The 25755-nt window shown below is 45.6% G+C and overlaps 1 protein-coding gene across 4 annotated transcripts in view; it reads left to right on the forward strand.

Annotated features, from left to right (window-relative positions):
* Positions 1-25498, forward strand: part of CRTC3 (CREB regulated transcription coactivator 3) — a 109326-nt gene extending 83828 nt beyond the window's left edge. The window contains exons 7-16 of one of the 4 annotated variants that reach the window (XR_009500735.1): positions 1926-1961; positions 4881-4966; positions 6659-6708; positions 12143-12360; positions 14972-15270; positions 19193-19393; positions 19481-19561; positions 20989-21091; positions 21545-22764; positions 25069-25498. Coding sequence is in view for 3 of the 4 variants with exons in the window: in XM_059912419.1 (XP_059768402.1) it covers positions 1926-1961; positions 4881-4966; positions 6659-6708; positions 12143-12360; positions 14972-15270; positions 19193-19393; positions 19481-19561; positions 20989-21091; positions 21545-21753 (1283 nt within the window). In the remaining variant the exon portion in view is untranslated. Of the gene's footprint in view, positions 1-1925; positions 1962-4880; positions 4967-6658; positions 6709-12142; positions 12361-14971; positions 15271-19192; positions 19394-19480; positions 19562-20988; positions 21092-21544; positions 25038-25068 lie in introns of those variants that run through there. The other 3 variants (XM_059912419.1, XM_059912420.1, XM_059912421.1) reach the window with 3 other exon arrangements.
* Positions 25499-25755: the final 257 nt, after the last annotated feature.

Here is a 25755-nt window from a genome sequence, read left to right on the forward strand (position 1 = left end):
CCCAAATCGTCTATATGTGCACTAAACAGAGTTTTAAATCACTAACTTGGATTCTGTTCTGTGGGCCTGAAAGAAATGCTGTCTTTATGAGTGTTCTTAATTTTTAGCTTTAGTGCTTCTGGGGGTTCTCAGTATTGCCCAGCCCCAGGGCGCCACTGAAATTTTACATCTTCTGCCTGTGTTACAGAACTTGCTTCCGTGTTCTATCTTCTCACCTACACTGTATCGTCTGGCCACACCTAGCAGTCAGTGCAGGAACTTCATTATGTTCAATGTATGGTTATTAGACATTTGGCTTAAGTTTTATAGACTAATCAGGTTAACTTACAGGTTAAGCTTATTCAGAAACATATTTAAACCTGAAGTAAGTTATATTTAAAGGCTTAAAACTTAAAAATTTGTCCTGATCTTATACTGAAAACTCATATGGTATATTTGATTACTCCACAGAGAATGCTAACGTATTACGTTCTTGGCACGATTCTTTGGTTTTAGCTCAGAGCAATAGGATATACTCTACTTGTCATCTGCAATATATTTTATGGATCAGAATTCCTTACAAGTCAAATTTTTTTTTTTAAACATCTTTGTTGGAGTATAATTGCTTTACAATGGTGTGTTAGTTTCTGCTGTATAACAAAGTGAATCAGTTATACATATACATATGTTCCCATATCTCTTCCCTCTTGCATCTCCCTCCCTCCCACCCTCCCTATCCCACCCCTCTAAGTGGTCACAAAGCACCGAGCTGATCTCCCTGTGCTATGCGGCTGCTTCCCACTAGCTATCTATTTTACATTTGGTAGTGTATATATGTCCATGCCACTCTCTCACCCTGTCTCATCTTAACCCTCCCCCTCCCCATATCCTCAAGTCCATTCTCTAGTAGGTCTGTGTCTTTATTCCCGTCTTACCACTAGGTTCTTCATGACCTTTTTTTTTTTTCCCTTAGATTCCATATATATGTGTTAGCATACTGTATTTGTTTTTCTCTTTCTGGCTTACTTCACTCTGTATGACAGACTCTAACTCCATCCACCTCACTACAAATACCTCCATTTCATTTCTTTTTATGGCTGAGTAATTACAAGTCAAATTTTTAAAACTTTGTGAATAGCTATCATATATACTATTTAAATTGACTGAGACTCCAGATAAGTTTCTTTTTAAAAAATATTTATTTAATTTTTGGCTGCGTCGGGGTGTCTTAGTTGCAGCATGCGGGATCTTCGTTGTGGCGCGCGGGCTTCAGAGCACATGGGCCCTGTAGTTTGCAGCACGCAGTCTCTAGTTCTGGCTCCCGTGCACAGTAGCTGCGGCGCTCGGGCTTAGTTGCTCCACGGCATGTGGGATCTTAGTTCCCCAACCAGGGATCAAACCCGCATCCCCTGCATCGGAAGGTGGATTCTTAACCACTGGACCACCAGGGAAGTCCCAAGTTTCTTTTTTAAATGACTGTTTGCTAGAAATATAAATAACAGTACTCAGCATGGAACTTCCAGTTTGTTTCTCTAGACGTGCATGGTGAGTGTGAAACAGTGATGTAGACTTTTTTAGTTACCTCCCCTTCCCCCCACAATAAAGCATTTGGAAGAGAGTTTCGATCTATATACTTCTTTTCTTTGTGATTTGGTTAGAGGTTCTCAGACTTTGTAAATTGTTCTTCTTTCAGGACAGAGGCAGTAAAAAATTTTAAGATGGAGATAATTTTAAAGAAAAGTAGATAGGCACCAACTTTAGACTTAAATTAGCCATATCTATTTTAATTTTATTATAAATGCTAATGTATACTGATTTGACCATCAGTGTACCGAAATTGCCTTGGAATTTTCAAAATTCTATTTTGAATCAGAAAGACTTACTAATTCATGAATAAATAAAGGTGAAAGCACCACATAAAAGTGTTCCTTTTTTTTTCCCACTAGGTTTCTGTGATGGTGAGAACGACGTACATGGGGAAGGTATGAATTGATTTCACCTACCTATGCTGAGTGGGATACTGACTTTAGTATTCATAACCTTCTTTCAACATCTGAACTAGTTAATACTCATGTTTTCAGGACTTCCCAAAATCCTGACAACTGCTGATTGGTTTACTTTCCTGAGATGCTCTATAAAATTAAGGCTAGCCATGATCAAGGCCACGAGAAAGGAAATGTGTGGTTAGATTACAAGGCTCCTCATCACCTGAGTCCCACAGTCCCACAGTCACAAGGTTGTGCAGGGAAGCAAAAGTTGTAATCACATGAAAATATTAATAAATTGGTCACTTAAGCCGTTAGTTGTTCCAGTATCCTTCCTTCCTCAGCTGTCTTTCTCTGCCTGTTTAGAAAGTTTTGTGAGTCAGTAATTGACAGATATAAATAATGTGAGGAAAATGCAAACTGATTGCAGAATGAAATTGCAGATCTTGCAGAAGATAATGAGTTTCATAAAGCTGATTAAAGTAATGTTGGAGGGCTTCCCTGGTGGCACAGTAGTTGGGAATCCGCCTGCCAATGCAGGGGACACGGATTCAAGCCCTGGTCCGGGAAGATTCCACATGCCGCGGAGCAGCTAAGCCTGTGCGCCACAACTACTGAGCCTGCGCTCTAGAGCCCGTGAGCCACAACTACTGAGCCCACGTGCCACAACTACTGAAGCCCGCGTGCCTAGAGCCCGTGCTGCGCAATGAGAGAGGCCACTGCAATGAGAAGCCCATGCACCGCAACAAAGAGTAGCCCCTGCTCACCGCAGCTAGAGAAAGCCCATGTGCAGCAATGAAGACCCAATGCAGCCAAAAATAAATAAATATAATAAATTTAAAAAAAAAGTAATGTTGGAGAGCTACTAAATGACTCTCGAAGCCATTGACAAATGAGGGTCTGACACAGTTCATTTATTCATTCAGTACCAGGCACTGTTTTCTTTTCCCTAAAATTTTATAATCTGGAATTTAATTTTCATAATCTAGAAGTGAACAACTAAATTAGGTTTATGTATTGCAGCTGTCAGGACTCGTGGGGAATATGATAAATGAGGAGCATCTTGCGCCAGAGGCACAATTCTCTTTCATCATCTTATATACTCGTTTCTGGGCAAGCCATTTTAGGCCATGAGTAAAACCATGGAAAGTTGAAACAGCAATAAATATCTAATCCACTAGGACAGAGATAAAGAAATGGCTTCAAGGTTGTTTGCATTCCCCCAGTGAGTTCTCTGAAGAATTCCCAACCAGTCTTGGATATGAAGAGACTAAAAACAATGAACTACTCTAAGGAAACAATCCCCTTTACAGTGCTGGAATACACTCCAGCCATACTCCTGTGACCAAACTCTTACAAGAAGTAGGCTTGAGTCATGAATCTACCTCACTCAGCCCTTGAAACTTTTCCTATCATCTAGAGGTACATTACAAAAAAATTTTTTAAATTCTTGAGTCATTGTATGACTTTATAAAGGCTCTCAAACCTATTATTCCTGTCCTCCAGTTTGTTGAGAGAGGGCTGTAGGGCCAGTGTTTACCAGGTACTATTTTAAGCACTGCCCACCAGTGCATAAAATAAAAGCCCTGCCATCATGGAACTTACATTTCTGAAGCAGTTTACGATGACAGTTAGACAAGTTAACAAGGAAGCCAAGAAAAGGAAGAAAACAAGAAGGTGGACAAAATAAGCTTTTCCAAAGAGAGTCGTTTGACTATCAGGATTAATTCACACACCTGGGATCATTGATAAAGCCTGGAATATTTGAGCAGAAATGACTGCTGTTGTGATGGTGCTGAGTAGGTCACCTGTAAAGAGCATTGCCTCATTCTCAGAATTTACTCTGAAATTTCAGTCTGTTTGAAGTGGCTTCTCTCTGGGGTCTGTCATCCTGTGTGGGGCTAAGACAGGACAGTCATGACAGTCACCCTGGAGCTTACATGGTCACCAGAACCTAACAGCATTCGTAGTTCTGAGCGTCACCCGTCTGTCTAACGAATCCCCTTCCTAACATCAGATCCCTTAATTCCTGAGAGTTGGCCCTTTGTCTTCTTGTCTCTCTCTGAGAACAAGAAGTTTTCCCTTTTTTATGGCTCAGCACTCCTGTTTTACCTGGCAGAATGTTAAAACAGAAAGCCCTGGATTGGTCCCTTGATACAAAGCCAGGCTGTTTTACAGCCTTTAAGAGCCAGGAGAGGGCCCTTCAGCTGCCCAGCCTCAGTCCTCTGGGTTCTCAATTCCTCTTTATCCCCCACTCCCAGCCTATGACCAGGTAGCTTTACTGCCACCATGTCTGCCGTGTAATATTCCTCTTCTCTCTTTGTTATCTTCCTCATTTCCTCTCTCCTGGATTTTTGTGGGTCTCACCTCATCCCTTTTCTTCCATCCTCTCCTCGCCAAGTTTGCAGGGCCCTTCCTGATCTGGCCTCGACCTTCCTACCCTTCTCCTTTACTTTCCCTACACTCCAGTTGAAAAGAGCAGCTCTGCTCAGTAGTCGTCCACCACTTCCTCTCTCTCTAGGCCTTTGTTCTTATTCCTCCCTCTCTGGGGATGTTCATTTCCTGTGTCCCTAAAGGGCTCACCCCAGTGCCGAGCCCCAGAGGCCGGTGTGGGCTCTTCCTGGTCTACCCTTGAGCAACACTGAGCCTTCGCTCTTGGGCGCCTCCCCCGGCTTCTCCTTCCAGACGTGGGTATTCACATTTTGTCCTTTCCCCTGACTAGAGTATAAAGTCCTTAAGGGCTGAATTCATGTCTTACTCACCTATGCAACCCCTGTAGTAACGCTCAAAACACCTTCCCTAGTAGACAGTCAATAAGTATGTGTTAAATCAATCATTTTTACAAAGATAATTGGTTTGGCCAAAGGTGGGTTGGCTTCCTTCTAACACAGTGAATGTGCTTCTTCTCCCCTTTAGTTGTGTCTTTCCCCAGCCCATTGAAGGAAGAGAATCTGCTAAACGTTCCCAAGCCACTGCCAAAACAGCTGTGGGAGACCAAGGAGGTGGGTGGACAGCTATGTTTGTTGTCACCGAATATTTGTACTTCAGAGGTCATCGTCACATTCTGCTGAGGAGAAAACAAGAGGAATTGGGGAAAAAGGCAGAGCGGATGTCTGGGAACAGAGATAGGAAGAATGTACTAGGGAATGATGGTTCAAATAAAAATTATCATAGTTGTGTTGATGAATTAGTACAGCGATCTCTTGCCTTCCTAATTTTCTGAATTTACTCATTCAGAAAAACCTATTGGTCCCTCACATCTCATTTGTATTACAAGAAGCAGTGAAACCTGGTTACAAGTCACAGGCAGATTTTTCTGTTTTGTAGCCAACACCGCCTGCCAGTCACCAGCTTCTGTCCAGAATTGCTGGTTTACCAGATATTACTTTCTTTAATCAAGGCCATTTGACCCGAGTCCTCCAGAAGTCAGAAAGGAAGTCCTCTGTTAAATGGTTTCTAAGAGCCTTTGAGTACTTGTCCCTGTCTCCACCATGGCTCTCTCTGTAAACTCACCTGCTGTGGAAGAGAGGGAGGTCCTAGCAGCAGTACCTGAGTTGGCCTTTCTTCCCATAGAGAAGCCATTGCCTTTGAAAGAAAGCAGTGCGTCTGCCCTGGCCCTGAGATGTGCTTTTGCAGTTGCTTGTATTGTCTCATGCTTGACCATCGCCGCCTGATCAGGCTTCCTTTAGTCAGTTCTAGTTTCTTCTGCCAAGTCTACCAAAGTCATCATTAGCATTAGGGTGGGCTTGAATGGTCTTTTGTAAAAGCAAGATGTTTTGATGTTTAGTCTTTTGGGGAGAAAAGGAGATTTAAAATTCACATACTTAAACATAGGAGAAGCAGCCCACTGTCTTTGGCTATGGAGGCTCAGATGGTTTTGGAGGCTTTTATCAGAGGACAACTGTGTCTTCCCCACAAAGGGGGCAGTGGCATCCACTCTTCCCCAAGTACCAGAGAAGAGGTGCTCTCTCTGGGAAGAGGTGTTCGTCTCCTCTTTTAGTGCTTTTTTTGCCACACCACACGGCTTGCAGGATCTTAGTTCCCTGACCAGGGGCTGAACCCAGGACCATGGTAGTGAAAGCGCCGAGTCCTAACCACTGGACCACCAGGGAATTCCCCTCATCTCTCTTAGTTCTTATGGATTTGCAGTTCTCCATAAATCATTTCTGGGCAAAGAGTTGAGTCAATAGGTTTATTCATTTTATATATATATATATGGCACCTGTTGCCAGGCATCCTGGGTGCAGGGATACAGCAAAAAACAAAATGAAAATCCCCCCCCATCCTGGAATTTAGATTCCTGTTGAAATATTTTTTTTCTTCTGACATTAATTTCCTCTTTCTTCACCCTGTTTTATTTTTCTTTTTTCTTCTTTTCCTCTCAGGCCAACTGGAAAATGAATGTTTATTTAAAAGCTCTGTATGAAAAATATTGGCCTTTTATAAGAAAATAATATTCATCTAGAAGATAAATTAAGAAAGCATCAAATTAAGAAAATTTGTTAATATTATGCCTCCGTTATGCCTGGAAAAGTCTAGTCAAAGCTTAAATGGCTGTTTTGTGGGGATGCTGTTTATATGTGCTGACTCTCACTTGCACTGACTAGAGTCCCAAGATACCGGCAAAGACACTTTTTAAAAACTTGAATTTGGCTTGACAATGAGTAAGCCCAGCTTTCTGTGTCTCTCCCCAGATCCAGTCCCTGTCAGGGCGCCCTCGATCCTGTGATGTCAGAGGTGGCAGGTAAGTAATGTTCTTTCAGTTCTTGGCTCGGAGGCCATCCTGAAGGTTTTCCCAAAAGGAAAGTGTTACTGCTTCATCAGAGAACTCTTGAGAAATTTCACTTGTTATACATAAGTTGAAAGTCAACTGAATTTTCACAAAAACAACAGCTCCCTTTTGGTACTCATATTTCATTTAAAGTAATTATGTTACATAATTGCAATAACAAATAAAACCGCCATAAATATATTAGAGAATAACACAGCTGACTCTCAGTAAACACACAACTCCACGGGTAGAAGCAGAAGCATGCCCGCATTGAGAGGGGCCCACCAGCCTCGCACCTTTGGCAGCTGTGGGCCCCTGGCAACTTGCTGACACAGAAGTTAACTAAGAGAGTTTGTACGAATGTACTGAATGCCACAGAACCGTACGCTTAAAAGGGATAAATTTTATGTTATCTATGTTTTACCACAATTTTTTTAAACTAATGGAAGATGCATAAATAGGAAAATTTGCAATATAAAAAGAATTTCTATGGAACAATTAATTAACGTATTTAGGAGTATACAACTTTACTCCCTGAAAGATTTGAGACAGCTTTCAAAAATATGTGTAGTACTAAAAGATTAAGATGTTCTTGAGGAAATTGGGACCAAGGAAGAACACGGAGACGACAGTTAAGGAAACCCACACGTTGAAAGACACCGTGAAGACGTGAAGAAAGAGCCCATCAGTGCCATCACTCGAGTGACACAGACGCTGGGTGACTCTCGCGCGGGTCTTCCGCAGAGAGGACCGAGCCCTTGGGATGCACAACGGTGTCCTGAGAGCACCGGGGGAGCCACCTGGGGCTGTTGACCACAGCATCCCTCAGGGCTGCCCCGCGGGCTTGGAACCAAAACCCGCTCAGAAGCAGCAACTCTTTCCGGGGCCAAGATCATGTGGTTTGAAATCAGGACCCTTGCCTGATCTAGCTGAGTGCAAGCACGCATTTCAGAGGGTCTGCAGAGGAACTAAATCTACATCAGGCCATCCTATTTATCATTCCCCCCAGTAAAGCCTTCTCTGGGTATCTAACTGCAGTGAGTTCAGGGCACTCCATACTCAGTAGCTGGAGTGCAGGCATTCTTTTTGGCTAATTAAATATGAACGCATGTAATTAACAGCCTGCTGAGCCGAGATGATCGGAAATTCAAAAAGCCAGCCAGGACGCATGCCTGGAGAGAAGACCAGCACCCCTAGAGATGTAGGATGTCCCCACAGATAGGGCTGAGATTCTTCTCAAGAGCTCATTTTGGCTCAATCCTCAGACAAATGAGTGATGGAGGCCCAGAAGGCCTACATTTCAGAAGGGGGCTACAGTACTTTAAACCCCTTGTCCCCACCCCCGAGAATCTTGAAGGAGCTGTTTCTTAGATAAGGAAAGTTGCTTTCTTGTTCTTATGTTAGAGATAGAATTCTATTCAGTGACTCCTATTCATTCAGGTATTGATTGACCCCCTAATTCTAGGCACTGGGGTAGAGCAGTGAACAAAACAGATCAAGTCTCTGCTTTCAAGGAGCTAATGCTCTAGTGGAGCAAAATAGGCAAAAACAATTAAGCAAATAAATATATGTCATGTGTTGGTAAATGCAGTGAAGAAAAGCACAGTAAGGGGAGAGGCAATGATAGGTGTCTGGGAGAGCCTTTCTGATAAGACGATATGTCACCAGAACCTGGATGAAGGGGAGGGAAGGGCAGAGGGAACAGCAAGACCCTGAGTGCAAAGACCCTGAGGCGGGAGCATGCCTGCAGAGTATGGAGGCTGGTGTAGCCTGACTCAGAGTAAGGTCAGAATCATCAGAGGGTTTTGAACCAGGGAGAGCATAATCTGCCTTATATCAGATCCAAGAGATGACTCCAGCAGGTCGCAACTATATTTGGAAAGTTATAACTTGTATTCCTCTCAACTGGAGAGAAATTGCTTTGAATGTCACTGATGACCTGGGTCTTGTTTGTCACAATTACCTTCTCCATCCTTGCTCTGTGCCACCAGATGCTGTTCAGCCTTCCCCCCGCCTCCGCCTGCCTTCATTCCGACCTAAGCACCCATGGAGCTTTCTTCTCTCAGTCAGAGAGCCCATCTGCCCTCATAGCAAGCAGCTCTGGGTTCTCAAGTTTTATTTCCTAGTCCTTGGCCTTAACACTTTAACCAGCCATCCGAGAGACAAAGTATCACATTCAGTTTTTCTACAACCAAAATCATCCTTCTTCCTCATCCATCAAATCGGACACCTTTCCTGCTTCCCCATTTCTTTCAAGCCTCCATAGTTATCCCAGTCCTACTTTTACTAAGAAAAGAGAGACCATCAGGAATGAATGCTCAGCTTCCCTCCCGCCCCTACTTCCCCCCTCGCCATCCTTTTTTGTTTCTAGTGTTAAGGACACAGGTGTCCCTCTGTTCAAGACTGATAGCCTCACCCATGTCCTTGACCCTTCCTGAGGCCTCTCTCTCCTGCTTATCCTTCCCTCTTCTATGTTTTCAGCCTTTCCCTCTCTACAAGGTTTTCTCTCTGCGTTTAAATATAGTTAAGGATTCTGCACTAAAAAGTCCTTCCGTGACCCTGCATTCCCTTTTAGTTACTTCCTTCTCATTTCCAGAATTCTCAGCCACACTTTCTGAAAGAGTATTGACTCTCGAGGCCCCCTCACTGCTTGTCTGTTCCTCAGCCCACTGTGGCCGGGCTTCCACCCTCACTGTTCCGATGGAGCTGTCCTCAGGACACAACCCATGACATGTCCTCCCGTATTACAGAAACTCAGTGTCTAAAACAGAATTCGTTGTCTGACCCCACCACCTACCCTCATGCCCAGTCTACTGGTGTGCCTCTGTGTTCCCTGTCCTCGTAGGGGTGGTTCCACCAGTCCCCATGGCAGAAAATCGGGAGTCATTCTTGAGTACTTCCTTAAATATCTCCCGAACCCCTCCCTGTCTCTCCACCTGCATGCTCTCATTATGTCTTGTTTGACTTCTCAGCAGCAGCATAACTCACCTCTCTGCCTCCAGGCTCTGCTTCTCACACCCTGTCCTCCCTCCCCCAAGTCTGTCCTAAGAATGATTATGTCTTTTCCCTGCTCTCAACCTTCCACTGGCTTCTTGTCAGCAACGCGTCAGTTTAAGCCTCATGTGCTTTCTGCCTCCTCCTCCAGGCCCACCTCCCATCATATCCACCCCTCCTAAACTTGACCTTCCTGTGGCAGCTAAGTTCCTAGGGCATACAACATAGTCATGTGCCTGTGCTGGGAACTCTACCTGAAATGATTTTCCTGTTTAGAGCATCTGAATTCTCGAGCCTTCCAACTCAGTTCAGACGTCCTCCAGGAAGCCCCCTCCAGCCTGCTGGTCATTCCCTCCATACCTTATACCATCAGGTTCTGTCACTGTACAGTAAGTCCCCTACACACGAACCTTCAAGTTGCAAACTCTCAAAGATGTGAATGTACGTTCACATGTCCAATCACGTAAGTTAGTTCACGTATCTGGTGTACACGGTCACGTGTGTGCATCCTCTACAAGTGGTTGTGCTTTTGTGTTCTTTACTGTACAGTACTGTATAGAGTACAGTACTACAGTGTCTTTATTTCAAGCCCAGCATGTCCGGAAGCAAGCGTAAAAGCAGTGGTATATAGCCAGTTGTGGTAGTTGGGTATCTAGGCTAACTTTGTTGGACTTACAAACAAATTGGACTTATGAATGCGCTCTCAGGGCGGAACTCGTTCGTATGTAGGGGACTTACTGCACTACTGAATGGTATTATGTTGCAAGTTGTTTTCTTTATGGCTCTTTCTCCCTGCTCTGTCCGAGTCTCTTGAGGCCCTAATGCCAGTGGCTGGCACCTGGGAGGCGCTCTGCTGGTGTGTGCTGTATTGCGTCCGGTGTCCTCAATCGAATTCATTATCTCTCCCCGCCGTCCCATTCCTGGCTAACGGCACTTCCTCCAACCATTCTCCTCCTCTTCAGCCTCTCTGTTCTCTTCCTAGATCAGACCTGAACCACACAGGTGCTTCTGACTGGTTCCCCGCGCCTCTCTTTCTGCCCCCTTAAGCCATCCTCCACGCTGCAACCACAGTGGCATTTCTAAAATGTGATTCTGATGCTCCAGCTTAATCCTGGGCTCCCTGTCTCCTGCCGTCCCTGACCCAGACTCTTCAGAGCAGCATGTCATCGTGCCCTTGTTTTCTCCCTTACCTGCCTCCCCCACCTCATCTCCTGTCCCCTGTTCCCCACTCTGCCCCAACGCCTTGGCCATGCTGCGCTGCTTGCAGTTCCATGTGCACAGGGTCATGTGCTTGGTCAAGGCTTCCCTTCCCCACCCATCCTCACAACCACAGCTCCTGCTTCTGCGTTCCCAGCGTCACTTGTATCAGACCTGGCCCAGCAAGCTTCCTGCCGTACTGCAATCGCTTGCCTTACCGGTCTGTCTCCGGCCTGCCCGTGAGCTCTAAGAGCAGTGCCCCCTCAGCCCGGGGCCACGCGGCCCCTCCCTGGGCCCACACTTCAGAGGTCTCTGCTCCCGTGGAGTAAGGAGTCCAAGGAGCCACAGGGGATGTGGAGCTTGGCCAGAGCTGGCCCCTAGTTTGGGATATCCATAAGCATGCCCCGCAGTGCAGAACAGGGCTGGGGGGAGAGACAGTGGCGTGGACTGAGGGTCGGGGCTGCCTCTCTGCACGTTCTAGTGTGGAGCTCCAAGGAGTCGGAGAATTCTAAACTTGAATCTGGCCTTCCAGGCTATTACAAAGGTACAATTTGTCAAGACAGAAACATAGAACATAATTAATTTAAAGATTTATTGATTTATAACTTTAAAAAATTTAAACTAGATGGTGTACTAGGCCTCCATTTGTACTCTTGCTCCAGACCTGCACACACTCTGCTCATTCATCATCCCACCTCCAGCACTTAGCCCAGTGCCTGGGCACAGAGTGACCACCCAACAGATTCTGACAAAGGAATGGTCACATCTCTTTCTCACTTTAAAGTTTATGAAAACTGTAATTAAAAAAATATATCTTGGAAGGCATCTGGTTGATACAGAGATACTTTTTTTGGTAGGAAAGATAATTTAGCAATGTAGCAAGAGGAACTGAATAAATACAAAGCAGTGCCTCACATTTTATATAGTGCTTTATAATTTTCAAAGTACTTTTGCATCAATAATCTACTCTTATCTCGGAAAATATTCCTGTAACGTGGGCATCCTTAGTCCAACATACCAGGTAAGCAAATCGCACTTCAGAGAGGTTAAGCCAAGGATGCAAGTTTTCAGAACAAGGGAGAGGCAGAGTCTACATGAGGACTTAGATCTTTGGTGCCAACTGCTTTTATTGAACAAGGAAAAGTATCATACATGTCCTATTCCCCAGAGCAGCGGAATGCATTTTAAAAAGTAATACTTATCTTTCTTTTTTCAGCGCTTTTCCACACAGTGGTCAAAACATGGGCCTCTCACCCTTTCTGGGAACCCTGAACACTGGGGGGTCATTGCCAGATCTAACCAACCTCCACTACTCAGCGCCCCTGCCCACCTCCCTGGACACCAGTGACCACCTCTTTGGTAGTATGAGTGTGGGGAACAGTGTGGGCAACCTTCCCGCTGCCATGACTCACCTGGGCATAAGAAGCTCTTCTGGTAAGTATTCCCCACTCCATAAGGACCTTGTCTGTGTGCCCTGGTGGCTTAACCATAGGTGGTCCCTGGCCAGGTGGCATGTTAGTAAATCATAGAATGAGAATGACTGCATATGAGTTAGAGATAATAACTCACTAGCTCTTGTAGCTCTCAACCCTGCTGACATTTCACTTTGGTGGTTCTATTTCTGCTGGATTTGATGAGCTCTGGAGAGCTCTGTGAAACCTCATTCTTTATTGTCTTCACCAGCCTGTGTGTCCCGGGGACTTGGAGAATAAGATTTGAGAGTCAAGGAGTAAGTGTCCATTCTATTCTGTGTTAGCTGAACAATGTTTGTAGCTCTTATCAACATATGATGATCTTTAATCATTGCAAATATCTCTCTAGATCCCTCCAACTTCCCATTGGATATCAAAAGAGAATATCTTGAATTTTAGAAAATTTACAATGGATACAAGGAAAATGTTTATACTTAATAGATATGTATATTAAATAGAAATCTACCACAGTTCAAAATTATTGGTTCAGAAGTGCTGAAAGATGTAGCATCTAACTGTACTAAAAAGCTACCCAAAATGTGACTTGGCTGTTACTGTATGAGTTTGAGTGCCTGCAGCTCAGACCACATGTTGAAACATGACTACTTTTGCTTGAACCCTGACGGACACTCTTGTCAATGTCTAGGACAGGTATTACAGCCCCTGGCCGTAAGGGGTCTAGGAATGATGGTGTAGACCATTTCCTTTAGAAAGGATCCTCAGTGATGGTCTGTCAGTGTGGTCACCTGGAAGGTTCTCTGATGATTACAGCAATGCTGCCATTGTGCTACATAATTTTAGGTTTGAAGAATTGATTTCAGAGACCATCTTTTTTTGTTGTTTTTTTTGGCTGCATTTGGGTCTTCATTGCTGCGCGTGGGTTTTCCTCTAGTTGCGGCGAGCGGGGGCTACTCTTCTCTGCGGTGTGTGGGCTTCTCATTGCGGTGGCTTCTCTTGTGGAGCACGGGCTCTAGGCACACAGGTTTCAGTAGTTGTGGCGCACGGGCTTAGCCGCTCCGTGGCATGTGGTATCTTCCCGGACCAGGGCTCGAACCCGTGTCCCCTACAATGGCAGGTGTATTCTTAACCACTGTGCCACCAGGGAAGCCCCAGAGACCATCTTTATTTTGGGGTCTTTGGAGTCATTTTATTATATTGCTGCTTTACTTATGTGACCTTGGTGAAGTCTCTGAACAAGGACATCCAAGGTCACATGAGTAAAGCAGCATTGGCACTTAGCTCCCTTGGGTTTTGGGGAAGCTGGCATTCTCCAGTACAGCCTTTGACACTGCTTCAGCTGAAAATCCTGTGTTTAATTGCTGGCTCTTATTTTCCTCAAACAAGCATTATTTTGTCCAGAATATGTCAGAACCAGTGCTTAAGTTTTTATAGTTTCTATGCGCTCCTTAAAAATGCATGGTACGCAAGGTTGCACATACATTTTTTAAGATGTGTGTGCTTTCTTTCTGAATGGGTGGGTTTTTAAAAAGTCTAAATGCATATCTTTAGCTCTAATTTTAATTCTTATCTGAGCCAGCTGCATCTCTGACCTTTCCATGGGGAGTTGAGCGGTCGAAGAGACATCGTTCCTACCTTTTAAAAATCACTTGCCAGCTAAAAATGCTTTATTTTGTCATTTCTTCATTTCCATAATTTTAATCTAATACTTAACTTTTTACCGACATGAAACAACAGCCAGTTCTGCTCACCCCAGCTGCTGGTACAGGAATAGTAGGCCGAGCTCTGAAAAATGGGAATCGCCCGCTGAGATGCACAGCAGCAGCATTCATTTATGGAGTGAAGCCACTCTGTCAGGCCCCAGGCCAGGTGCCAAAGAGTCAGCAGGGCATAGGACAGGGTCCCTGGCCTTCTGGAGCTTGTGCCCTTGCAGCATGTGTCATGGAAATGCCTTTCCCAAACTCTCTTTCTCTTGCTAAAATTCACACCCCTCCCCTTCAAATAAAACAAAGCACCAACAAAAGCTTCCTTTTCCCTGAATTGGATTAGACCGTGATGAACAACTTCTCAGGAGCCAGAAAAACAAAGAGAAAGGAGCCCTGGGGCAGGAGACCTGGGAGAGTGTCCCATAGCTGCTGTGCTCAGGGTGTTTAAAGGGCCGGGCCCAGTGAGGCAGCTCCCCGAGAGCCACGAGTCTCAGTGAAGGCAGCTGAGGGTCCTGGCTGTGCGCCTGGGACAGAGGCTTCCAGGGGCCCTGCGCGGAATTGGTTGTCCAGCCCTGGGGTCTGTTCCTTGGGTGGGAACAGAGTACACTGAACATTCGCCTCTGCTGCCCCCACCCCGCTTACCTAGTCCAGCTCTCCCAGTGTGGTTTACACAGTCTTCTTCTTGAGAAAAAGCCATTCTCATCTTGATGGCCTCGTCCCTCTCAGTCTTAGTGTACCTTTTCTTTGCCGTTGGTACCATTTTCAGTAGGAGAGTTGCCCAGAGCTCCTTCTCATACAGAATCATCATCAAATACAAGTAGTAGGAAGTCGAGTTTTCTTTAATCTTTGGAAAACAGAAGATTTGGTCTGAAATTGTGACAAGTAACTTGTGAATGTGTTGTCTTCTAGGTCTGCAGAGTTCTCGAAGCAACCCCTCCATCCAGGCCACGCTCAATAAGACAGCGCTTTCCTCTTCCCTAAACAGCCGCCCACAGGCATCTGCTCCCAACGCCTCTGCGCTTCACCCTTCGCTCCGTCTCTTCTCCCTTAGCAACCCGTCTCTTTCCACCACAAACCTGAGCGGCCCCTCTCGGCGTAGGCAGCCTCCCGTCAGCCCTCTCACGCTTTCTCCTGGCCCCGAAGCACATCAAAGTTTCAGCAGACAGCTCTCTTCAACCAGCCCACTGAAGCCGTATCCTGCCTCGCAGGTAAAAGCAAACGAACAGCGAAACAGACTGAAGCAGTTAGGAATTGGATTAGGTCCTCACACCGAGCACTGTGAGGTCTGAAATGCAGTCAGTTCTCAGTTCTGTGCGAAATCAAATGGTTCAGAATGCACTAATGATTTTCCAACAGCAGATTTGTTGTGTTGATTGCTCTTAAGCAAATGCTGAACAGTTTGCAGTACTCTGGTGAAGTTGGAGCTGGAGGAAAGGGTCAGGTGTAGAGGGTGCAATCCAGGCATGTCTGAAATAGCTAAGGAAAGACAGGTCGGGATTTTAAATTTGGTATGGAAGATCAATAATTGACTCTATGAGCACTTTGAGCCACAGAGGAAGGCCAAGGAAGACATTTAAATACCTTCCTGAAGCTTTGATACTGGGTTAGACCTCTTCCCTAATTACAACAACAGATTTCATCAACAATACTTCTATTGTTGATGAAATACTAGGTACAATAGGATCATATCTCTGTAAAAGGACCCAAATAAATCTGTTTAGAAAGAGGCACATTTTGAGGTCACAAGCCTGTTACAGAAATTTAGGGTGGGAAGGTCATATTTTGACTTGTTGACTTTGTTTCTATTCTAAGTTCTTAGGGTGGCTCTTACTACCGTCATGAATGAATATGTTTTTAACCTGTTGGTCACTCCCTAGATACATTATAGCATCACTTACTCACCACTTCACTATAAATGAGTAATGATTTAGCAAGAAAGAGTTGACAGAGCACAGTGGAAGGAGTTAGCAGGTCCAGTTTTTAGTCACTCTTTACCAATTAGTAGCTACGGGATCTTTATTATATGAGTAATCCCTTTCGGGAGAGGGTAAGAGGGTATTTCATAATTGTTTTTTTAATGGTTATTTTCATGTTATTGGATTGCCTTTAATTCTATTTTGCAAGATTATTTTATAGGATATAAAAATATTACTCCTGCTTTCTAGTTACATTTTAAGGAGAGATAAAAAGCATTCTTTTAAAGATATTTTCATTTTTTGTTTGCTTAATATTTTAAAATATTTTAAAATATTTTTTTAAAAAATCAATGTTATTCGTGCACATAATTTAAAAAGTCAAATACTTCTAAAGGGCTTGTTGTGAAATTACAGTTGTCTTCCCCTCCCTCCCCGACTAGCCATATTTCTCACTGCCTGGAGATGGCTACTTTTGACCATTTTAGCTACTCTCTTTGGTATATCAGCATTATTTCATGCTTATTTTGTTCTAGATTTTTAGTGTTAGGTACTATCTAATGACATCCTACCATGCAAGATTAGGGGTTAGTTCTCTTTCAACTCCCCCAATCCCCTCACTCCCCACTCCCCACACATATTTCCTACTCACCCTCCTCATCTTCACAATGTGGTTTATTATAGTTTTGATTAGAGCAATACTCAGTGTTTAGTGTTTTCATGGTTATAATAATGCAATCAGAGTTGAACCATAGTTTACTATGAAATGACAAAATGAACATCTTTTTCTCCTGGGAGTTAATAAATGTCTTACTTTTTTCTCTGTATGTATTACTTATTCAATCCCAAATTCTCAGAGTTGGGTAGATCTCCTCTCAATACAGTTAAAAATGAATCCTCTAGTAGCTTTACAAGAAAGAGTACATGTGACCTGGCGTGACTTCACCGTGTCTTCATTCTGCCCACCATTTAACTAATAATTGGCTAGGCATAGAATTCAAATTTGAAATAATTTTCTCTTGAAATTTTGAAGGTATTAATCCATTGCCTTTTAGTTTCTTGAGTTACTATTGAGAAATCCAATGCCATTCTGATTCTTAATACTTTGAATTAAATCTCCTTTTTTTTCCCCTCAGGAGGCTTGTGGGATCTTCTTTTTGTCCCTAGTGTTCTGAAACTTCAAGATAATGTGGCTTGATATGAGTCTGGCTCTTTGGTGGGTTTCTTCAATCTGGAAACTCATTACCTTCATTTCTGGGAAATTTTCCTTAATTATTTCTTCAACAATTTCTTCTCTTCAGTTTTCTCTGTTTTCTCTTGAATGTATGAATGTTGGATGTCCTGTGCTTTTCCTCTAACGTCCTTATTTTTTCTCTCCTCTTTTCTCTCTCTGTCTTTTTTCTCTTCTTTCTGGAAGAGTTTCTCACCATTATTTTCCACCCTTATGTTGAGGTTTTCATGTCTGCTCTCATACTTTTAAATTGCCAAGAATTTTTTTCTTCTTCTTCTCTGAATGTTCCTTTTTTATAGTGTCATACTTATTCCATGGACGCCATATCATCTTTGATCTCTTTGAGGTTTTTAGTGGTAATTTTTATTCCGGTTTCTTTTATTTTTATTTTTTGTAATACGAATTTTCCAAATTGCGTAGAAGTAGAGAACATAATATAATGAATCCTCTATGCCCATCATCTAGCCTCAACAATCATCAACATTTTTATAATCTTGTTTTATCCATATCCCTACTTTTTTTTTTATATGTATATATTTTTTGGCTGTGCCGCACAGCACGTGGAGTCTAAGTTCCCCGACCAGGGATTGAACCCACGCCCCTTGCATTGGAAGTGCGGAGTCTTAACCACTGGACCACCAGGGAAGTCCTCCATATCCCTACTTTAAAAAAATGTATATAGAAGTACATATTACAAATAGTTTAATATGTATTTCTAACAGATAAGGATTTTTTAATAGCTCTAAATATTATAATGATAATGTTGTTTTTCATGACTACTTCTTCCTACATAGACTTCTCCAAGTTTCTTTTCTCAGTTTGTCTCCTTGGGTCTCTGACTTTCATTCACATGCTTTCCTCATGGTCTGGTGATCCTTGGCACCCTGCTCGTGTTTATGAACAGGACACACACACACAAAAACTGATTGGAAGCTCTGTGTAGGTGGGTGGGCTTGTTGAGTATGGTCTTCATGGTAGAGTGATCTAGCTCAGCCATTTCCTTGGGGAACCTCTGGTGTCATAAGTTGGATTTTCTCCCAGCCTGGTCAGATCCCCAAAGGATGCTATCCCAATCTTGCTCCTGGCATGTGCCTAGATCCCAGCACTCTGAGAGCTGAGTTGGGAAAGAGAGGTGGAGGACTCAAGATGCGATACTGGGCTTTCTCATAAGCCCTGTGTTTTCAGGAGTGCCTTGCCTTCTAGGGTCTGGTGCACCCCATCCAGAGACCCTGAGCTGTACTCTCTCCAGAGCACAGCCCTCAGTCTCCCGCCATGCAAGGGCTCTGGAGCCTAACTGCTGCCCACGAGCTCCTCCAGGTTTAGCTCCATCTTCACCCGCTGCTGCCTGCTGCCCCAGTTCCAGACCCCTTTAGGGATTCTGTGATATAAACCAGAGTGTCTCTTGACTTTCCCCGCTGCCAGCTTAGCACTTGGCTTTCTCAGCTCTGCTCAGCCAGCTACTACTTGTCCATCTGCTTTTCGTTTTCCAAATTTTGTTGCCATTTCCTTCTTTCTCATTATCTTTGTCCTCGTGTTGTTACTTATCCTTTCATGTTGTTTATGTTTTAGTGTTGTTTATTAATGTTTATGGTTGTTTAATGTTGTTTTAGGGGTTTTAGGAGAGTTTTGGGAGACAGCAGAGCTAAATGCTTTTTTCAGTCTTCCATTTTTAACCAGAAGTTTTGGCTGTGAAAAAACAAACATGATTTTCACTGAGAAAACTGAGATGAAACTGGTTAAATTGGCTGGGTTTTGTTTTGTTTGTTTTTTAAGACAATAGAAATCGTTGGTGAATGGAAAATGTTTTGTGGGGAAGTGAGATTTGAGATATACTTTGAAGGAACAGAACTGGGCTTCTCAGAGCATAGTATAGACTATCAGGGTGAGGAAAATCTCAGGGTTTTTCCTCACTTTGACATTTCCTAATCATAAAGGACTTACTACTAGAAACTCAGAAGCGAAGTAGTTGGTGGCTTTGTTTTTCAGATGGCGTCCTCAGATCGAAGCCCGCTCTCCTTCCTGCCCACAGAAGCTCAAGCCCAAGTGTCACCCCCGCCCCCTTACCCCACGCCCCAGGACCTCCCCCAGCCTCTGCTGCAGCAGCCCCATGCCCAGGAGACCGCTGCTCAGCAGCCCCAGGCGGCCCCATCGCTGCCCCAGTCCGACTTCCAGCTCCTCACAGCCCAGGTGAGTCCCACCGGGAACACCAGGAGGAGGGAACGCTTAGGTCGCCCCGAGTTCCAAGCTAAATGGTCCCCTCCTTCTTTCCCGAAGGGCTCATCTTTGACCAACTTCTTCCCAGATGTGAGCTTTGACCAGCAGTCCATGAGGCCAGGCCCAGCCTTTACTCAGCAGGTGAGTGGTCGCCGGGGCCTGCCTCTTCCTCGGAGCAGGAACTGCCTCAGTCAGGCCTCTTCTGTGCGTGGAACCCACACCAAACAGACTCGGTACTGCACTTCTCTGACCTCCGGTGTGCTCAGCAGCTAGGAGAGCCTGGCACCGTCCCAAGCCCTAGAGGCTGGTGCTGGCTGCCTTATTTAACTGTCAGGCCTCAGCAGAGGACCTGTTTGAACAAGTGGTAGAAGACTTGTGATGACACTCTAGCCATGGAATTGTAGAGTCACTGATGCTGAAAGGAACCGTAGCAATTCACAGATCTAGCTATCATGTTGAGGAGACTCAGACCCAGGGAGGGGCTTTGCCTCGGCCTGAGTTGCTGTGCCCTGCACAGTGTGTGGCCTCCTGGGAGCTCGTCCTGGCTGGGGCAGGGGTCAATCCCGAAGGTACTTTCATTCAGCCTTTTTCTTTTTCTTTTTAGTTTCTCCCTAACACAGACCATTTTTAAATATCGCTAGATTTTATAGTATTCAATAATTATGGTTTGGGCTCCAGGATATATTATGGAGAGAAGAAAGAGCACTTTCCAGAACTTAATAATAATAATAATAACAGTAAAATAAATAAAGACAGATGTTTCCTGAATAGGCCATGGGGAAGCCTCGTGGTAAGAACCAATAGTCCTTGCCTCCCCAATTTCTAAAGAAGCCATTTGAGTCTAGGTGAGTCAGTGTGTTTCTGAAAAAATGATGGAAACTCCTACTTTTGAAAGATTTTTTTAAATGGTTTAAAAATTAATTTCAGGAACGGCACCTAAAGTAGGCCCCAGAAACTGGGAACTTCATGGTGATCTGTACATATTGGAGTTTCTCTGGTACTCAAAGGTTATATAGTTAATAAATATTCATTAACAAAAAAATAAAAATAAATAAAGTAGGTCCCAGTTCTAACCCATCCTCACAGAGGCTTTCTTGCAGAGAGGGGCTTGCCTGTGGTTCCTCCCTCTGTGTGAGAGAAGGAGAAGGTTCTGCTTTCTCGTTTTTCTAGAAACCAAAGAGGAAAAGAGCCCATCACTTCCTTGGTTACAGACAGGGCCTTTGAAGGGCTCCACAGGTGGTCGTTTCCAGAGGCCTTTGGGTACTGAGCCTCAGGGGAGGTGGCTGAGACCAGAGGGCCCGCAGAAACCATGGCCAGTGGTGTCTCCTGGGCTGGCATAGAGGGCCGGGCAGTGTGCAAACAGGGACAGGTGTGGCCCTCAGGGACCCCTCCTCTACCGCAGCACCCCCTGCCTGAGCAGATGTCGCAGCGGCCGGGCACTCTGGGATCCTAGAGAGAAGGGGCTGTAAGAGAGCATTCACGTCTGGTTTTGCCCCGGGAGCACACTGCACTGTTCTGTTCTTGGAAATAGAGACCGTCCCTTACAACGTGACCTTTGATGCTTCCAGGTGCCCCTGGTGCAGCAAGGTCCCCGAGAACCACAGGACTCCTTTCATTTGAGACCAAACCTGTATTCCAACTGTGGGAATTTCCCAAACACCATCCTGACAGGTGAGTGCTGCTTCTTTTATTTCACTGTGTTTCTACAGATACCACTGTAAGATAGTTTAAACAACATAACATTATATAAAGCAGAAAATGAAAGTCCTGCAGCTCAACTTTACCTTTCCAAGATGCAGGTGTCCAGCCCCAGAGACTGTGAGGCAGTGGGGAAGGGGCCTGGTGACCCAAGCCTTTTCCGAACTACTTAATTTCCCGTGACTGACAACTGTTCCAAGGGAGAAAACCTGCAAAACTGGGAGTTGTGGGACTGACTGAAAAGAACATAGATTCCAGAGCAAAACCGTAGGCCCAGGAGTGGTTGGGACACAGGTGATGACTGTCCTGGTTGGGAAGATGACAGGAACGGCGTTTTGGGGGTTGTCATCACTTGTGTCCTCTTAGTGACCTGGGCCCTCACACCTCCTAATCCGCATTGTTTTCCCCTCCCGCTGCTCTTTCCAGAAGACTCGAGCACCAGCCTGTTCAAAGACCTCGGCAGTGCTCTGGCAGGCATGCCCGAGGTCAGCCTAAACGTGGACACTCCGTTTCCATTGGAAGAAGAGCTCCAGATCGAACCCCTGAGCCTGGACGGACTTAGCATGTTAAGTGATTCCAGCCTGGGCCTGCTCGACCCCTCTATTGAAGAGACGTTTCGAGCTGACCGACTGTGAGCAGAAGGGAACGGAACAGGAGGACTTATTTCTGAAACAGCTGAAACAGAACGGAATAGAACAGAGCCAGCTACACCCCCTGGGCTTTAGTTATCTCGGGCTTCTGACACGGAAAGAACCAATTCCTTGGCTCCCAGCTCTCAGACGAGGTCCCATCTCAGACGCCGTGGCTCATTCTAGACCACAGAGCTGGGCGCCGCCCCTCAGGCCTGCAGCACAGGTCCTGTTGCTGCAGGCAGGCTGCTCTGGGGCTTCCGATGAATTGGTCATCACCACAACCGTTACATCTTTTACTGGTCATCTAATCGGTCAATGTGTAAAAATATAACGAGAGGCCTCAGTAGCCTTGTGTAGTGCTCAGAACCACTGATCTCAATCAACACTGAAGAAAGGACCCGGAGTGGGGGGCGGTTAGGGGCCACAGGCCTTCGGAAGTTGGCTCAGCATCCAGCAACGGTACCACAGCCCCACAATGCCTTCTCTGATCTGGCCGTCGTGCCTCAGCGGCGGCAGGATGTTCCAGGGCAGAGCGGAGGGCCAGGGCTCTCTCAGAGGCCTCAATTCTAACATGAAGAAGGCTTTTTACCACAAGTCCAAGAACAGACTTGAGTTAAGCAAACTGAATTCTAATTTGTTTCCCCCCCCCCAGTTTGTAATCTCTTTTCTGCTGCTTCAGAACCCCTTTTCCTATGGACAAGAGGAAAAGGAAGACTATTTTATTCAGTCACTGAAAAAAAAAAAAAAAAAAAAAAAAATCCCCTGGTAATAGATGAGCCTGAAGAGAACGGTGCTTCTTCTTGGAGGCTGGGGAAGAGAGAAAGGGGGCTGCAGGTATCTCAGAGACACACGAAGTCCTCCAGACAAGTTCTGGACCATACAGGCCTCCCTCTCTACAGACCAGCTGGAGGGAGTGGCTGGAGGTCTGGATCGGGCCCACCCAGCAGCTGCGCAGCAGCAAAGGGAAGCTGTTTCTCTGTGGAATGGAGGTGGTTCATGTAACCCCACTAGACCGTAAGCTCCTTGAGGGCAGGGACTGTGCCTTAGTCATCATCAAACCCCTAGCACCTAACAAGTGCCTGGCGCTGGGCAGGTGCTGCAGAACCGTGCGTTGAATGCACACGTGAATGAGTGAATGAATGCACGAATGAATGAATCTGCTTTGCTGTGAGGCAGTCTAATCTTTCACTGTTCCTATTCCTTACCAAATCTTCTCAGAGCTTCAGCTTTTCTAACACTTGTGCCTGTGGTTAAGTTAAGCACGCACTTTAATATGCTTTTAACACTAGGTGACCAAATCCACGGTTAGACTGCACGCCCTGTTCTCCTCCAGAGTATGCAGGTAGGTGGAAACTGTCTTCTGAGTGCATCCAGAATGGCTCAGCAAACTGAGGCCTCCCACCTGCCGGGACCTCAGGGGTCCTGGCCACCTCAAAAGATCTTCCCTCTCAGACCCAGGTTTTGCTCTCGATTACGTTAGGAAGAGATTCATTCTCTGAGGTGGAAGAAATAGTCTATAGTAAAATGAAGGCCTAATTTATGAAACCATCATTAGTCATCAGTTTCTTAGCACAAAACAGTATTACTATATTTCCACCACCACCTGCCCCCTCTGACTTAGTCCAGGCCAGCCCTTGACCAGAAACCTGATGGGTGGGTTTGGAAGCCGTCTGGGGAGGAGGGTGGGCAACAGGGCCGAATGTGGGCATGGGTAGACAGCACAGAGAGGACAGACACACTGAAGGAGGGATGAAGATGCCGGAGCCTTTGCCCAGACAGCCGGTGTCCTTCCAGGAGACACCAGGGGTGTTGCTGAAGGGTCCAGACTGCTCCCACCCAAAGAAGCAAGGCTGCATCTTGTGGGTCTGAATCTGACACGTGTGCCTGGTGGCCGGAGGGGTCTGTCACAGGGTCCTGGGCTGTTAACCTCTCCAGACCTTGTCCCATTTCCTTCTGTCTTCAGGGGGATCCCTTCCCTCCAGTCTTTCCAGTAACCTCGACCGTGCACTGCTCCATCTTCACTGTGGAGCCCAAGTCTTCCCGCCTCACGTTCACCCTGAACCCCTGCTACTGAATTAGGAAGTCAAACCAGAGTCCTCCCTGCCTGAGCTCTGGCTCAGGGAGAGGCAGTTGGCCTCCCCTTCGAAGCCATATCCCCAGTTAAACTTCCCGATCTCAGAGGGCAGTGAGTTTTTGTTAAAGTAAAAGGGCCTTTCATCGTACACAGCACCCCAGTGTGCCAAAAGAAGCCAGATCCTGGCTGCCTTTCCTGTGTCAGAGACCCCCAAATCTGATCTGGCCTTTCAGACAGGGAGGAGTGCTGATGTGTTAAGAGAGGTTTTTTTTGAAAAATGGAGGTTCCAGGATAATTTGCTTTTTACACAGTGCCTTACCCATGGGGATCACTAGTGTCAGGGTCCCAACTCTCTTTGCACAGCAGCGCAGTCTTACAGCTGGAGACCCCGAGACCTACAGGACGAAGTGTGCTCCCCCTGGGCATTCGCCAGGGACTCGTGGAAATGGAGGCTCCCGGGAAAAGTGACTTGTTTGGGGTAGTATAATGATGACAGTGAGGTTTAGCACTGAATTCAATTTGTCCTGAGGTCCATCCGTCCCATCTTTTCCTGTGAAAAGGTTTTGGGCATTATATAACCCACGTTGCTTACATGGTGTCAAGGACACCCATGGACAGGGGTCGCCCTGACCTTCTCACTGCTGCCTTTGCAACAAACCAGGCGTGGTCCTCGGCATCTGAAGTGGCTGCAGACTTCAGAGTAAACTATTTTTCAATATTTAGTTTTTCACAAGAAATCGATGGTTGTACTACTCTCATTTACTAGCAGTTAAACAGCATAGCACTAAAAACCTATCTGTATTTTCTATTTTTCCCTTCTGTACGTTTGTGGTTTTCAGGACATACAGTGTCAGGAGAAACTTTGATGATGTCAAGATCAACATGAATTCTCCATTGTCCTGTTTCATTTCTCCTAAGTCTACTGTATATTACCCGAGCTGAAATCTATATTCCAGTCCATTTGCATATTTGAAGACATTTCCAACTCCGCCTCTCATCGGCTCTTCTGATTCATGCACAGACGGTTCCGAGCGTGTGTCTTCCACTGCTTCGTGATGGAACCATCACAGCAACTAATCAGACTTCCCGCCAGTATCCTAGTTCCCAGGTCCCTTGTTAAACAATATTTAAAGATTGGAATTTGTATAAAGTAGCTTCCAAGTTTTATACTGCATCATTTTACATCTTTCGTAATTAAAAAGCAGCACAATAAGGTTGTATGTGCATTTGGTGTTTTTCTTCAGCCTCGGGTGAGGTGAACTGGCGGAGAGCCCTCCTCGCTCAGCTCAGCCTGCAGTTAGAGATTTCTGGTCCGTGGCCCGCTTCTCACGTGTTCTTAATACTTGCTGTTGCGCCCAGTCCTGAGAGAAGTTCAGAAGGAAGTGGAGGCACGCTGTTCCTTTGAAGCCGCGTGGACCCAGGACAGAGACATCATTGTAGGGGCTCAGGATTCTGCTCCCCCTGCTGGCGCCCCTTCCAGACCCCCGCGCCTGCCCTCCCCTAAAACCCCTCCCCTTCTGAGGTTCAGGCCACTGATGCTCCTCCCCCAGCTACTCTGCCTCATGTACCGGGTCTCTAGCCCTTTCTCCCGTTTCACCAAAGACTTGGACTCTGTTTTCTACCCCCAGAGCCCCTCCCCATGTCCCAGCAGGGCTCACAGCCCCGGCCTATCCAACAGCAAACAGCGTCAGCTGCCTTCAGAGACCCACTTCCCCAGCCACACGCAGGGCTTGTCATAAAGGTGACTCTTCTGAAATCCTAGAAATCCGGTCTCTGACCCTAACTTCCTGAGCCACCATTTCTACTCTGGTCCACACACACCCCGTTATTTGACCCCACCGAGGATTCTGTTCCTTGTGCCTCCTCTCAGCCTGCCTGTCCTCTCCTGTCCCTTCCTTCCCCGGTCTAGCCCACTGGGTCAGAGGCCTTCA

Source organism: Balaenoptera ricei, chromosome 2 (genome assembly GCF_028023285.1).
Source record: "Balaenoptera ricei isolate mBalRic1 chromosome 2, mBalRic1.hap2, whole genome shotgun sequence".
Lineage (NCBI taxonomy): Eukaryota > Metazoa > Chordata > Mammalia > Artiodactyla > Balaenopteridae > Balaenoptera > Balaenoptera ricei.